The 14,459-nt window shown below is 45.5% G+C and overlaps 1 protein-coding gene across 1 annotated transcript in view; it reads left to right on the plus strand.

Annotated features, from left to right (window-relative positions):
* Nucleotides 1-6,725: 6,725 nt before the first annotated feature.
* CACNB1 (calcium voltage-gated channel auxiliary subunit beta 1) overlaps nucleotides 6,726-14,459 on the plus strand; it is a 127,667-nt gene continuing 119,933 nt past the window's right edge. Inside the window, exons 1-2 of the mRNA XM_040437080.1 lie at nucleotides 6,726-6,812; nucleotides 7,877-7,960. Of these exons, the coding sequence (XP_040293014.1) occupies nucleotides 6,726-6,812; nucleotides 7,877-7,960 (171 nt within the window). The remainder of the gene's footprint in view (nucleotides 6,813-7,876; nucleotides 7,961-14,459) is intronic.

Raw genomic sequence — 14,459 nt, forward strand, 5'->3', positions numbered from 1 at the left:
AGTCCTGGCCCAGATGGGTTCCCTATCGCATATTTTAAAAAGTTCTTCCCGGTTCTAGGTCCTCAACTGGTCCTTTATTTTAATGCTCTTCTCTCTGGTTCCCCTATGTCTGATCAGTCTTTGGAGGCTCATATTGTGGTGCTCCCTAAAGAGGGGAAGGACCCGTCTCTCCCTTCTAGTTATCGCCCCATCTCGCTGCTCAATGCAGACACAAAATTATGGACTAAGATTCTTGCTCATAGAATTAGCCCCCTCCTTCAGAGATTAATACATTTGGATCAGGCGGGTTTTTAGGGGGCCGGGAGAGCAGGGACGGCACCTTGAGGGTACTACACGCCATCGAATATGCTCTACCTAACAACACACAACTCACCCTTCTCAGCACTGATGCTGAGAAGGCGTTTGACCGAGTGGATTGGAAGTTCATGGAGGCCTCTTTGCTTAAATTTGGCTTTCCTCCCTCCTTTGTCCGTGCGGTGCTGTCCCTCTACTCCTCGCCCCGTGCCCGGGTCAGGTTCAATGGGACCCTATCCTCCTCTTTCTCCATTTCCAATGGTACTAGGCATGGGTGTCCCCTCTCCCCCTCTTTATTTATTTTGTGTTTGGAGACATTACTTCAGGCAATTAGGCAAAATGATGATATTGCGGGTATAAAAGTGGGACCTTTGACCCATAAAGTAGCGGCATTTGCCGATGACATGTTACTTCTCCTGCCTAACCCTGAAAAAGCGTTCCCTAGTGTACTTAGCCTATTTGAATCATTTGGACAAATCTCCAACTTCAAAATAAACCTTTCTAAATGCACAGCCCTGGGAATTGGTGTCCCTGAGCCTACTATTTCTTTCCTGTCCCGTTCTTTTCCATTTTTGTGGGCGACCTCTCACATATCTTATCTGGGAGTGAACATATCTGCCCATATCGACCAGGCCTATTCTCTGAACTACTCCCCCTTACTCACTAACATTAAAGACCAATTAAAAAATTTAGACATACCCTTTGTTTCGTGGATGGGACGTAAGAACATTGTCAAGACGTACATCTTACCCAAAGTACTATTCCTTCTCCAAACTCTGCCCATTTACTTACCGGAATCTTTTTTTATGTCCCTTCGTAGAATTATTTGTCCCTTCGTAGCTTTGTTTGGAAGCAAGCTCGCCCGAGACTTTCACATGCCCAGCTGATACTTCCTAAACATAAAGGAGGTCTCGGTCTACCGGACGTAAAACTTTATTATCAGGCAATCCAAACGCGTTTGTTAATAGAATTGAAAAACCCCAATATCTCGAAATTTGCTTGCCAGATAGCTCGTTTTTCACTTAAACCACTTAAACCATCTGAGTTGGCTCGGCTTTGGACGGTAAAGTCGGATCGTACACAAGAATTAGATTTTTCCCCTTTACTTAAGGGTCAACTCTACTCTTGGCACATGCTTGCCTCCAAATTTAAATTCGCTTCTAGCCCCTCCCCTGTCATGCCTTTGCACCTGCTGCCGTACTGTCTTGACCCGAGGTACTGTGACGATTTGGGTATTTGGAATTCCTTTGGAAACACTCCTCTGGGAGAAGGATTCCCACCTTATCCGACCTTCAGACCTCGACACAGTTTAAGAGATGGACCCCCTTGCATCACGCACACTTCTCTTTCATTTGCAAGCATTATCTGGGATCTGCCAATAAACACTTTGTCCCCTCGTGGTATGATATACTTGTAGTTTCCCCCAGTCTGACGAAAAAATTAGTCTCTTTGCTTTACAATAAGTTACTACTGGAAGGCATACAATCTAGACCCCCCCTTATTGGGCGGTGGGAGAAGGAGCTTGGGATTTCCCTCTCAGATGAGGAGGTGTCATTGGCCCTGAGGAATTCTCATGGATTCTCAAGGTGCATCCGAATCCAGGAGAATTCCTTCAAATTGTTTACAAAATGGTACCGCTCTCCAGATATGATGCATAAAATTGATATGAGTATTCCCCCGATATTTTGGAGATGTCACAAGGCAGTCGGCACACTTTCTCACATATGGTGGTCATGTGAAGGTATTTCTCCTTTCTGGTCCGAGATTGATGGACTTCTCCAACAGATCATTCCTCCGGGTCCCAAGCTCTCTCCTTCTCTGGTCCTCCTTAATGTTCCCTCATCTGACTCTTCCCTCCACAAGCGCTCTTTATTAGCCCATTTACTGGCTGCGGCCAAAGTACTAGTCCCTTTGAATTGGCTGTCCGTCAGAGCCCCTTCCACTGCTGATTGGATACTTAGAGCTAATGAGATCTGTAGGTTTGAAGAATTATCAAGCTGGGAGACTCTCTCACATGATAAATTCCTGGTGACATGGGGACCCTGGATGGACTGGTGTCGGTCGAGATCTGGTTGAGTTTACCCTGTATTAATGCCTCCTGAATGCGCTTTATTTCCGTATTGACTATTTTTCCATATTTAGGAGCCAACAATTTTCGCTGTTGTTTAGGCCTCCTGGTTTAGTCACCTATGAGCTTGTATTTCCCATCGTATGTACTATGCTGCCTCTTCTGACATATAGCCTAACAAAAAGTATGTTCCTATGTATGTTGTCCATCAGATACATTTTTTCCATGTATGCGTTGTAATCTGTACGCTTCCTCGATTTTTGGGCTTATTGCCCTTCTGTTATTGTTACTTCTCAATATGCTGGCAATAATAATAAAATAAAGATTTGTTAAAAAAAAATAAAAAAAATGGCAGACTTGACATGTTAAAAGGAGGGTGATGCTTGAAATCATTGTTCTTCCATTGTTAACCATGGTGACCTGCAAAGAAACGCGTGCAGCCATCATTGCGTTGCATAAAAATGGCTTTACAGGCAAGGATATTGTGGCTACTAAGATTGCACCTCAATCAACAATTTATAGGATCATCAAGAACTTCAAGGAAAGAGGTTCAATTCTTGTTAAGAAGGCTTCAGGGCGTCCAAGAAAGTCCAGCAAGCGCCAGGATCGTCTCCTAAAGAGGATTCAGCTGCGGGATCGGAGTGCCACCAGTGCAGAACTTGCTCAGGAATGGCAGCAGGCAGGTGTGAGCGCATCTGCACGCACAGTGAGGCGAAGACTTTTGGAAGATGGCCTGGTGTCAAGAAGGCCAGCAAAGGAGCCACTTCTCTCCAAAAAAACATCAGGGACAGATTGATCTTCTGCAGAAAGTATGGTGAATGGACTGTTGAGGACTGGGGCAAAGTTATATTCTCGGATGAAGCCTCTTTCCGATTGTTTGGGGCATCTGGAAAAAGGCTTGTCCGGAGAAGAAAAGGTGAGCGCTAACATCAGTCCTGTGTCATGCCAACAGTAAAGCATCCTGAGACCATTCATGTGTGGGGTTGCTTCTCATCCAAGGGAGTGGGCTCACTCACAATTTTGCCCAAAAACACAGCCATGAATAAAGAATGGTACCAAAACACCCTCCAACAGCATCTTCTTCCAACAATCCAACAACAGTTTGGTGAAGAACAATGCATTTTCCAGCACGATGGAGCACTGTTGACATTTTGGGTCCATGGCCTGGAAACTCCCCAGATCTTAATCCCATTGAGAACTTGTGGTCAATCCTCAAGAGGCGGGTGGACAAACAAAAACCCACTAATTCTGACAAACTCCAAGAAGTGATTATGAAAGAATGGGTTGCTATCAGTCAGGAATTGGCCCAGAAGTTGATTGAGAGCATGCCCAGTCGAATTGAGGAGGTCCTGAAAAAGAAGGGCCAACACTGCAAATACTGACTCTTTGCATAAATGTCATGTAATTGTCAATAAAAGCCTTTGAAACGTATGAAGTGTGTGTAATTATATTTCACTACATCACAGAAACAACTGAAACAAAGATCTAAAAGCAGTTTAGCAGCAAACTTTGTGAAAACTAATATTTGTGTCATTCTCAAAACTTTTGGCCACGACTGTAGCTCCAGGGGAGTTTTCCTGTTACGGAATGCTCTCAGGATTTCTTCTTTATGATTATAGTCCAAAAACTTTACAATAACCTGTCTGGGCTTGGTTGTTTGTGGTTTGGACCCTTTGGTGTAGTGGTTACAGCTCTGGTAGGACCCACACGATGTGCTATTTCTACTCTTTTGAGCTCAGTCAAACTCAAAGCTTGCGAAATCTCTTCTTCACATAGTTTCTGTAAGTGAGTGGGTTTGATGTGTTCTGGCACTGCCAGGATCCGCAAGTTGTTCCTGCGAGATCTATTTTCTATATCTTCCATGCGATCACGCAAGGTAGCATTTTCCTGTGATAGCTTTTTTATATTATACGCTCCTGTCTACTCATCCTCCAGACTCAATATTCTTTGCTCTACTTCCCCAAGCCTGGAGGAATGTGAGTCTACCTCCGCTTATATTTCTTGTAAAGAAGCTGACACCACAGATATGAGGGAGTCTTTAATGTCCGGGGCAAGATATTTAGCTACCTCAATAGCCAGTGTTTTATAGTCTAACAAGGATCCCATTGTTTCTGGGGCTGTCATCTCTGTATCTCCTATGAATAAATCTTGAGACTGAGCAACGGGCTCACTCGCTACCGCGTGGTCTCCCGGCGCCATTTTCTTCTCACCGCCCTCAGTCCTTCCCAGGTTTTCCGCTGCTCCGGAGCAAATATCTATCCATGCGATGTCCTCCAAGATGACAGGGGGACGTATAGCCACAGCTTCTATAATCGCTGATGACTGTACACAAGATTTTTTGCAGGTCTAGGGAGAGGGTGTAGTGGAGCTCCTCACACCACCGCCTTACATCCCAGCGCCGGAACCGGAAGTCCTGCAGCTTTTCTCCATGCAGTGTTATATTACAGAGTCATGACCACTGCAGACACGCTCCACATGGCACACATACATTTTCACAGTCCTCTGGGTTGGCACACTCAACCACAGCTATCTGCACACTTCCACTAGTTCCATTTAAAGGGGTTATACAGGGTTAGCAAAATATGACTGCTTTCTTTCAAAAACAGCACCACAACTTGGATCTCTCGGTAGTGTCTGGTGTTTCAGCTGAACTCTATTAAGGTGAATGGAGATGACCTGCAATACCATACAAAACCTGTGGACCAGTGTGGCACTGTTCACTGGACTCTAGTTTTCTAATCCTGTAACCCCTTTTAACTAAGTCTTGTATGCCACTCTCTACACAGAAGTTTAGCTAGGTGGCAAGCTGGCTGGTCTGTTCCACCTGAAATGGCTTATCACAGGTCCCCAGAGTGCACACAGGTGCAAGGGATATGTGCTATAGTCGCCTGTTCTTGCTCAAAGCCACCCTCTTTTTTCAGGTATTGCTGTTCTGACCACTACCTAGGGTGGTGCTGCAATTCGCGTCACTTACTCCCACTAGCTATCTAACTACCACTGCTCCTTCCTCTACACTAGTGGCTGTGGCATTCTAACCATCTGTGTAATCGGAGTGTTCTGCCTACAGGATTGCATGAAGTAATGTGCATACAAGCCAAAAGAATATGGGGTGGATGTCTTGGGTTAAGGGATGTATGTATCTCTGTATATTTGTATATATTTTGTGTTCCTGGGTCTATTGTTAAAAACCTGTAGATAATAATTTGACCAAGCTGAAGTGAATATACAGTGAAACTTCTCTAAAAGACCAACTCTTCCAGAACACAATATGTTTATCAAAACCACATTTTCTTAACAAATTTTCACTTTATTAGCACTTTCTTAATGAGGACTAACCCTCTAAAACCCCATTTTATAATTTATAATTTCGGATAGCTGTCTTAAAGGAGTTGCTTCAGAATGATAAATTATCATACTCTATATCCACTGGATCGTTGATTAATGTCATTGTTAGGATTACCAGTGATCTTGAGAAGGGCGTCCCATGCCCCCCATTTCAATAGAGCAGCAGTCGAGCAAATGTATTGCCAGTCCATTCAAACCCTATGAGACTGCTGGAGAAAGCCATGCACTGTACATGGCTATCTTCGGTAGTCCCATAGGATGCGGAGAGGGAAAGGAAGACATAAAGAAAGAGAAGCCAAGAGTAGCAAAAGAAGGAAGGCCAAATTGAGGAGAGGTATTGGGAAGGAAAGAGGATGCAAATTGAGTGGGTGTCTGTGCCAGGTCATGTAATACCTATCGGGATTTTGAGACTGACTAGTTAATGTTATAATCAGACACTCTTGGTCAGATTTTGGCAATAATTGAAGACATAGCAGCATTTTTTTGGGGCTCCATTAGATGGGCAGATATTGTAGTCCGCAATGTAGTTTTTTACATCTTGTTTCTATGCTAGACTCAGTCTCTTTAAATGATGTGGGTGTCTCTCCTGCAATTCCATCCTCTCTTCCTGTCCAGTGCACAACTGTTCTACTTCGCTCTTCATCCATGTTTGTGTTCTGCTGAGTGTCTCTGCCACTGTCTCCTCGGCGGCTGTGTGTCTCTTCTTCAGTATCGCTTGCCTGCCTCCAGATCCCATTCTTCTATCATCCCCCTGCCTATTTTTTCTCATTTCTTGCACCTCTTTAGCCTTCCCTGTTATTTCCCAGCCTGTCTTCTCCATTCTGTGCTATCCCCTCCCAGTGTCTGCCTGTGCTCTCCTCCTCCTTGTTCTATCATTCACCATATCTCTCCCTTTCCTCCCCTCCCCAGTTCTCCTCTCTTCTTGCCTGCCTCTCTCATACACACAGTCCTGGAACTGCTGGAGGGATGAGTGCAGGGTAACTGGAGAAAATCTGAGCGTGAAGGGGGGGTCTCACCAATGGTCCAGCAGAGCAGGATGGCCAGGACCCCGTCCAGCTCAACACAGGAGATCCAGATGGACGTGTTAGAGGGCCACAGTCTGCAGGTGAGAATAATGTAGCTTCATCTACACCCATCCCTATAGCACCGATAATACACTATTTCATGGCACATCTCAGACTTGTTAATGCATCCATTACTCAGAATATACAGATAGACATAAACATATACATAATATACAGATCATAGGATGACATGCATGCATGATGTGTAAATGTGACATCCACATATGTCAGGGTGATGCAATGTATGGACAGAATGTATAGGCTTGATGGTAATTTAGATAGAAGTATTACGACATCTATGGATCAGGGTCGTAGTCATTACAGATTGTTAGATAGGAAGAGAAAAAGGAAGCGAATGGATGAAATGTGAACATAGAGAAACAGCTGGTACTGAGCAGGTAAACATAGGATGCATGGGGGATGGGAGGTGGAAGTGACAAGGGGGATGACTGCTTTGCTGTGGCACTGAGAGGGTTAAGGGAGAAATATTTGGCGTGATAGGAAATTTGATATATATATAGTTTTATATACATCAATTATTGAAGCTTTACCAAAGAAAAGAGAATATTTAGCAGCATGCACCAAATAAACATGCATGGAAGAAGTTTTCAGGCCAGCATTATTCATTTATGGTGTATCATTAGGATTTGGAGAGCACTGGTTATATAATATAGGAGGGGCCGGTATATGGGGGGCACGGTGGTGACATAGGGAATGCTCGTGTGACAAGTAATTAGCATTTTGCATTGTAATTTTTGAAGAGTAGATAAGTTGCTGTATATACCCGCATTAAAGGTGTACTGTTGTTTTGGGCCTATGGAAAGCGGTACCTGACATCATCCTAGATGTTTTATTTTAGTGCTAGCGTGGGCCCCTCAGTGATAGGGCCCCTACGACCAGCACTGATCTGGTGAATAGATACTGACAGTGACAGGTTAGTACTAAGGTTACTGAAATTATTACTGTAGGTTGGGTGGCACTGACATGTAATTCACGTGTCATGGCTGAGTATTACACTGCAGTAGTCCTGCCTGGGACACCAGTACTGGAGGTATCCGACATGTCGTTTTATTGATGCAGCATTTCTTTTTATTGTTCTTGGCAGGCTAAATATAAGAGAAAAAGTCGGTTCAAGCGTTCAGACGGAAGTACCAGCTCCGACACCACCTCTAACAGCTTTGTGCGGCAGGTAAGTCATGCTTATCATTGCTTTACACTTCGGCCTGGCGTGTGCAGCAACACACACAGGCCTCTCTAGGCCCTGGTCCTGGGTTACCATAGCAACCAGCACCAGGGAAGAGATGCTCCTACGTCAGGAGATGGAAATGACAAACACTAATTAACTGACTGGAAGAGAGGGAGAGAGGAGATGCTGAAGAATAGTACAGGGAGAGGAGAGAGGGAGGTGGATGGAAGAGACAAAGAATCAGACATATGCTGGAAGATGGCAGCTCATGGATGGGCAGAGGAATAGAAAACAGGATAGCAGAGGAGGCAGGCAGATCGTATGGTGAACAGGGCTGGGGCCAATTCACATTGAACTTTAAGATGGCATTAGGATGATTGCACTGGTTTATTGCAACTCTTGGAAATGTTGCATTGTGGGAAAATGTATTAAATTCAATGAAATAGTACACACGTATGTACTGAACATGCACTGTTGTGGTATGGGTTGGAAGGCCATTTCCGAGGTACATGTTATGTAACCACCATGTAGATTTTGCTCTGAGCTGTTTATGGTTGTCAATACATTTATAGTGTGGGCTGTGTACTTTCTGGTGGAAATAAATTTCAGAGGCGACCTGCTCTCCTGTTATAACAGTTCTTATACCTCTGTGTTGCGCTGTTCCCCTGTTACTACTCCTTGAATTAAAGCAGAGTAAAATAATGATGACCTATCTACAGAATAGGCATCAATGTGCCAACACATGGCAACGCTGGTTGAAGAGACTGCAGTGTGGCCTGCTCACTGCATACCAAGTACGGCGCCGTACATTGTGTAGTGGCTGTGCTTGGTATTGCAGCTCAGGACCATTCACTTGAATGAGACTGAGTTGCACATAGGCCATGTGAGCTATTAAGCTAGCGTCATTGGCCTAGTAAGAGGCCGCAGCACTCTGATAGCTGATCCATAGGGGTGTTGGCAATCAGACCCCAACCAATCAGGTACTGGCAGGAGTGGACTGGCCATAGAACCTACAGGGACATTTTCTGGTGGGCTGATGGCCAGGATGGGAGAGTCGGGTACTTATGCATCTGGCCAATGGCTACAGGTGCCCTCCTGAACTTAAGTGGATGGTGATACTGTTGAAACTGTGTGGGGGTGGCAGTATTTTATGTTGCACTGTTGTATTTGGCTCACCTGAGGCATTATGCCGTGCTGCACTGTGGTATTTGGCTCACCTGAGGCAGAATACCATGCTGCACTGTGGTATTTGGCTTTGCTGAGGCAGTATACCGTGCTGCACTGTGATGTTTGGCTCTCCTGAAGCAGTATACCGTGCTTCACTGTGCTATTTGTCTCTGCTGAGGCAGTATACCGAGCTGCACTGTGGTATTGGCTCTGCTGAGGCAGTATAATGTGCTGCACTGTGGTATTTGGCTCTGCTGAGGCAGTATACCGTGCTGCAGTGTGGTTTTTGGCTCTGCTGAGGCATTATACCGTGCTGCAGTGTGTTTTTTGGCTCTGCTGAGGCAGTATACCGTGCTGCACTGTGGTTTTGGGCTCTGCTGAGGCAGTATACCGTGCTGCACTGTGGTATGTGGCTCGCCTGAGGTAGTATACTGTGCTTCACTGCGGTATCTGGCTCTCCTGAGGCAGTATACCGTGCTGGACTGTGCTATTTGGCTTGCTTGAGGCAGTATACTGTGCTGCACTGTGGTATTTAGCTCTGCTGAGGCAGTATACCGTGCTGTACTGTGGTATTTGGCTCTGCTGAGGCAGTATACCGTGCTGCACTGTGCTATTTGGCTCTCCTGAGGCAGTATACCATGCTGCACTGTGGTATTTGGCTCTGCTGAAGCAGTATACCGTGCTGCACTGTGATATTTGGCTCTGCTGAAGCAGTATACCGTGCTGCACTGTGGTATGTGGCTCTGTTGAGGCAGTATACCGTGCTGCAGTGTGCTATTTGGCTCTGCTGAGGCAGTATACCGTGCTGCACTGTGCTATTTGGCTCGCCTGAGGCAGTATACCGTGCTGCACTGTGGTATGTGGCTCTGCTGAGGCAGTATACCGTGCTGCAGTGTGCTATTTGGCTCTGCTGAGGCAGTATACCGTGCTGCACTGTGCTATTTGGCTCGCCTGAGGCAGTATACCGTGCTGCACTGTGGTATGTGGCTCTGCTGAGGCAGTATACCGTGCTGCAGTGTGCTATTTGGCTCTGCTGAGGCAGTATACCGTGCTGCACTGTGGTTTTTGGCTCTGCTGAGGCAGTATACCGTGCTGCAGTGTGGTTTTTGGCTCTGCTGAGGCAGTATACCGTGCTGCACTGTGGTATGTGGCTCTGCTGAGGCAGTATACCGTGCTGCACTGTGGTATGTGGCTCTGCTGATGCAGTATACCGTGCTGCAGTGTGGTATTTGGCTCTGCTGAGGCAGTATACCGTGCTGCACTGTGGTATTTGGCTCTGCTGAGGCAGTATTTTGTGCTGAATTATGGTATTACTGGCCTGCATAAGTTTGGTGTCCCTGTCTACTTGTGTTGCCCCGTTTTGTGTCAATTTGGACCCGCCTACAACATGGGGACACTTTTCGGTTTTTTTCAGGGCCACTTTAAGTTCCCAGTCCACCCCTGGGTATTGGTGACCTATCTTGAGGATAAGTCGTCAATATGCTACTGCTAGAAACCCTCTTTAATAAACTGCACAAATGCATTGACAACTGGGCATTATCATTCCCCTTGTCATTCGGGCGTGGCACTACATAGTCACATATACACTGCCAGCGTTGACAGTGTTCAGCTGTGAAGAGACACAGGGGGAGAGTTATCAAAACTGGTGTAAAGGAAAACTGCCTTAGTTGCCCATAGCACCCAATCAGATTCCACCTTTAATTTTTCAGAGCTCCTTTGGAAAATGTAAGGTGGGATCTGATTGGTTGCTATGGGAAACTAGGACAGTTCTCTTTTACACCAGTTTTGATAAATCTCCCCCACAATCTTTTGACACATTCTGTCCGACTTGCTCCCATGGAAGCCACAGGGAATTCAGCTTCCCCACATCATGAGTTATTTTCTAACAACGGTTTCCGTGCCGCATGATAAAGGCTCCCTAGGGCATTGGTTGTGATTGGGAGTAAGTTATATGCACCTCTTACGCCTGTATAATTACACATACGTTGCACATAATGGATCGCCGCATGACGACATTGCTAGTCATTTCACCGTCTTTGCTGTTCTTCATGCATTTGATTCAGCCATTAGTGGCTAATCCAGCACCTGCTCCATGGTCTAATATAACAGCAGAGGCATTGGGATCAATTATCCCAATTCTTCATCAATGCTCCCAGTGGGGCACTCACCGTGGCCCTTCTAGAGCAGTAGAAGAAGATCCTGCCTCTGTAGGCACTTGTGCCATCATGTGAACATTCCATTAGGATGAACCTTCCTTCAAATCTAATTGTGGTCAGACAGCCGGACTGATTTCCTTCCTCGGCCCGTTACAGTAGATGAGTCAATTTGCTGGATTTTTCTGGTGTTGATACATCTTGAAGGCTTTCTCCGTGTTCAATAAAAATGGAGAAAATATGTTTAGAAATGTGTTGGCATATTACCAGGAAAGTATAAATCCGCCACTGGACTGACTCCCCTATCAGTAGGAGTAGAGTCTGATCATATATTTGTATCAGAAGGTCTCTTGCTGTGTATTATGTTAAAGGGAACCTGTCACATTGAACATGGTGTCTGATCTGCAGGCAGCATGTTATAGACTAGGAGAAGCTGAGCAGATTGATATATATTTTTCTGTGTGATTTGTATTTTATTAATTTAAATCCATGTGTTTTCAATACTAAGGCCCCTTTCACACGAGCGAGTTTTCCGTGCGGGTGCAATGCGTGACGTGAACGCATTGCACCCGCACTGAATCCTGACCCATTAATTTCAATGGGTCTGTGTACATGAGCGTTATTTTTCACGCATCAGTTCTGCGTTGCGTGAAAATCGCAGCATGTTCTATATTCTGCGTTTTTCACACAGCCCTGGCCCCATAGAAGTGAATGGGGCTGCGTGAAAAACGCATTGCATCTGCAAGCAAGTGCGGGTGTGATGCATTTTTCACTGATGATTGCTAAGAGTGAATATGAACCTGTCTAACTGAAAAACAACCACCAGAGGTCAGACTAAGGCCTCATGCACATGACTGTTCCGTTTTTTTTTGCGGTCCGCAAACCGCAGATCCGCAAAAAACGGAAGCCCATTGTAGAAATGCCTATTGTTGTCCGCAAAACGGACAAGAATAGGACATGTTCTATTTTTTTTTTGCGCGGGCCACGGAACGGAGCAACGGAGTGCTGTCCGCATCTTTTGCGGCCCCATTAAAGTGAATGGGTCCGCATCCGAGCCACAAAAACGTCGGCACGGATGCGGACCCAAACAACAGCCGTGTGCATGAGGCCTAATAAAAATATGCCTAGTCTCAGCAAAAGAAAGACAGATGAATGAAATACGCCAGTCTAATTTTATGGCCAGATACAGATAAGCTTGATAAATGTGCCCTAGTGTTTTTACAAAAACACTGCATTTTGCCCCTTTTTTCCTTGCATTTTGTGAAGTTTTGTATAGCTAAAAAATCTGATCAAAAAATTTAATTCATGGCATTTTTTAAAGCCTAAACGAAACATCACAGAAAACGTGTTTGTAAGGGTGGGTCCACACATAGTTTTTTATTGCAGTTTTTTGGCAGTTTTTGAGCTAAAGCCAGAAGTGGAAGCGTAGGTTCACATTTGCGTTAAATGGATCCGGATCCAGCAATACTAGCCGGATACTGCCGCTTTCCGGCATAAGTGGCGGAAGTTTTCAGACAGACAAAAACCGTGCAACAGTTTTTGTCCGGCCGAAAGACGCCATCTCCCCAGAAAGCGGCCAGATCCCTGCTAGATCTCATTATAGTCAATGGGTTCCAGTGGTGAACAGCAGTATTCAGCTAGGCCGGATCCGGTGAACTCTGGCAGGTTGTTCTCTGGCGGAACAGTCCTTCCTTTATCTTTTTAATTCCTTTGCAACCCACTTCTTACTTTGGCTAAATAAACTACCACAAAAAGCTATATGTTAACCACCCTAAAGAATGCTCTAGATGTTTATCTGTGGCTTCTTTTGTTTTAATTGTTATGTTATTTACATGTTTTTTTGGTGAACTGGGAATCACGCAAAACAGGGGCACCGGCCGTGTGCACACAGTTTTCTTCAATGAAAGGAAGCTTTTTCTGTGTGCTTCCAGGTCCGTGCCTCCGCGCCAGAAAAGATCGGCTATATCCTGTCTTTGGGGCATCTTGTGGAACGCGGACCCATTGAAATCAATAGGTCCGCACCGCTATGTGGGGTGCCCACGGCTGGTGTCTGTGTTGCGCTGTCCGCAAGACAGGCACACCCGATTTGGGTCCACATTTGATCTGCATTTTTTGCTGGTCAGATGTGGACTCATTCACTTCAACGGAGCCTCAAAAGATGCGGACAGCACTTTATGTGCCGTCTGCATCCGCACGGCCGTCCTGTGCCATCCACAAAATTATAGAACATGCCCACTCACATATGTATGTCCAGATCATACATGTGTCCACTCTACTTTTCTTCTAGGCTGAGAGGGATGAGGCTCATACATAGTAGGTATGGAAACTTTAATAGCCCAGAGAATAGAGGGCCATTTAGTTAGGACGATTTTTGGATGCCCCAAAGATAAGGGTCTGTCTGCTGATAGCTGATAATATTGACTTGGAGGTAAAATCCTTACTAACAGAATACATCCAGACTAAACATGCTTTATGCCTGGAATGACCACTGATATAAATATGAACACGCTCTATTGTGGCTGCCAAATCAGATCCTCAGCATGGATTTGTCATGTCATTAGTCACATGTAAGGCCTCTGACTCGATTGAGTGGCCATATATTTGAAACGTCCTCCATGGGGTTGGTGCAAGAACCCAGGTGCCCACCCTAGTGGCCTAGCCACAGCTTCTTTATGTCACTCCTACAACAAAGGTGGGGACAAAATTTCAGATTTGTTCACCTTACATTGTGGTACAAGTACAAGTGTTTGCTCTCAGCATCCAACCCTTGGCTGCTGTCAGACAATGATTGGGCATAATTTTTATTTATTTTTTACCGAGAAACTGTCCCTTTATGCTGATGATATGTTGGTCTACCTGGTAGATGCAGGTCCTTTCCTGGCTTCCTTATGTGAGTTGATAGAACAGTTTGGCTCCTTCTCTGGATTGTTCTGTTTGAACAGTTAACTGGGCTTAGGCTACTTTCACACTAGCGTTCGGAGCTCCGCTTGAAGGCTCTCACAAGCGGCCCCGAACGGATCCGTCCAGTCCTAATGCATTCTGAGTGGATGCGGATCCGCTCAGAATGCATCAGTCTGGCACCGTTTGTCCTCCGCTCCGCTCAGCAGGCGGACACCTGAACGCTGCTTGCAGCGTTCGGGTGTCCGCCTGGCCGTGCGGAGGCAAACGGATCCGTCCAGACT

This window comes from Bufo bufo, chromosome 6 (assembly GCF_905171765.1).
Source record: "Bufo bufo chromosome 6, aBufBuf1.1, whole genome shotgun sequence".
Taxonomy (NCBI): domain Eukaryota; kingdom Metazoa; phylum Chordata; class Amphibia; order Anura; family Bufonidae; genus Bufo; species Bufo bufo.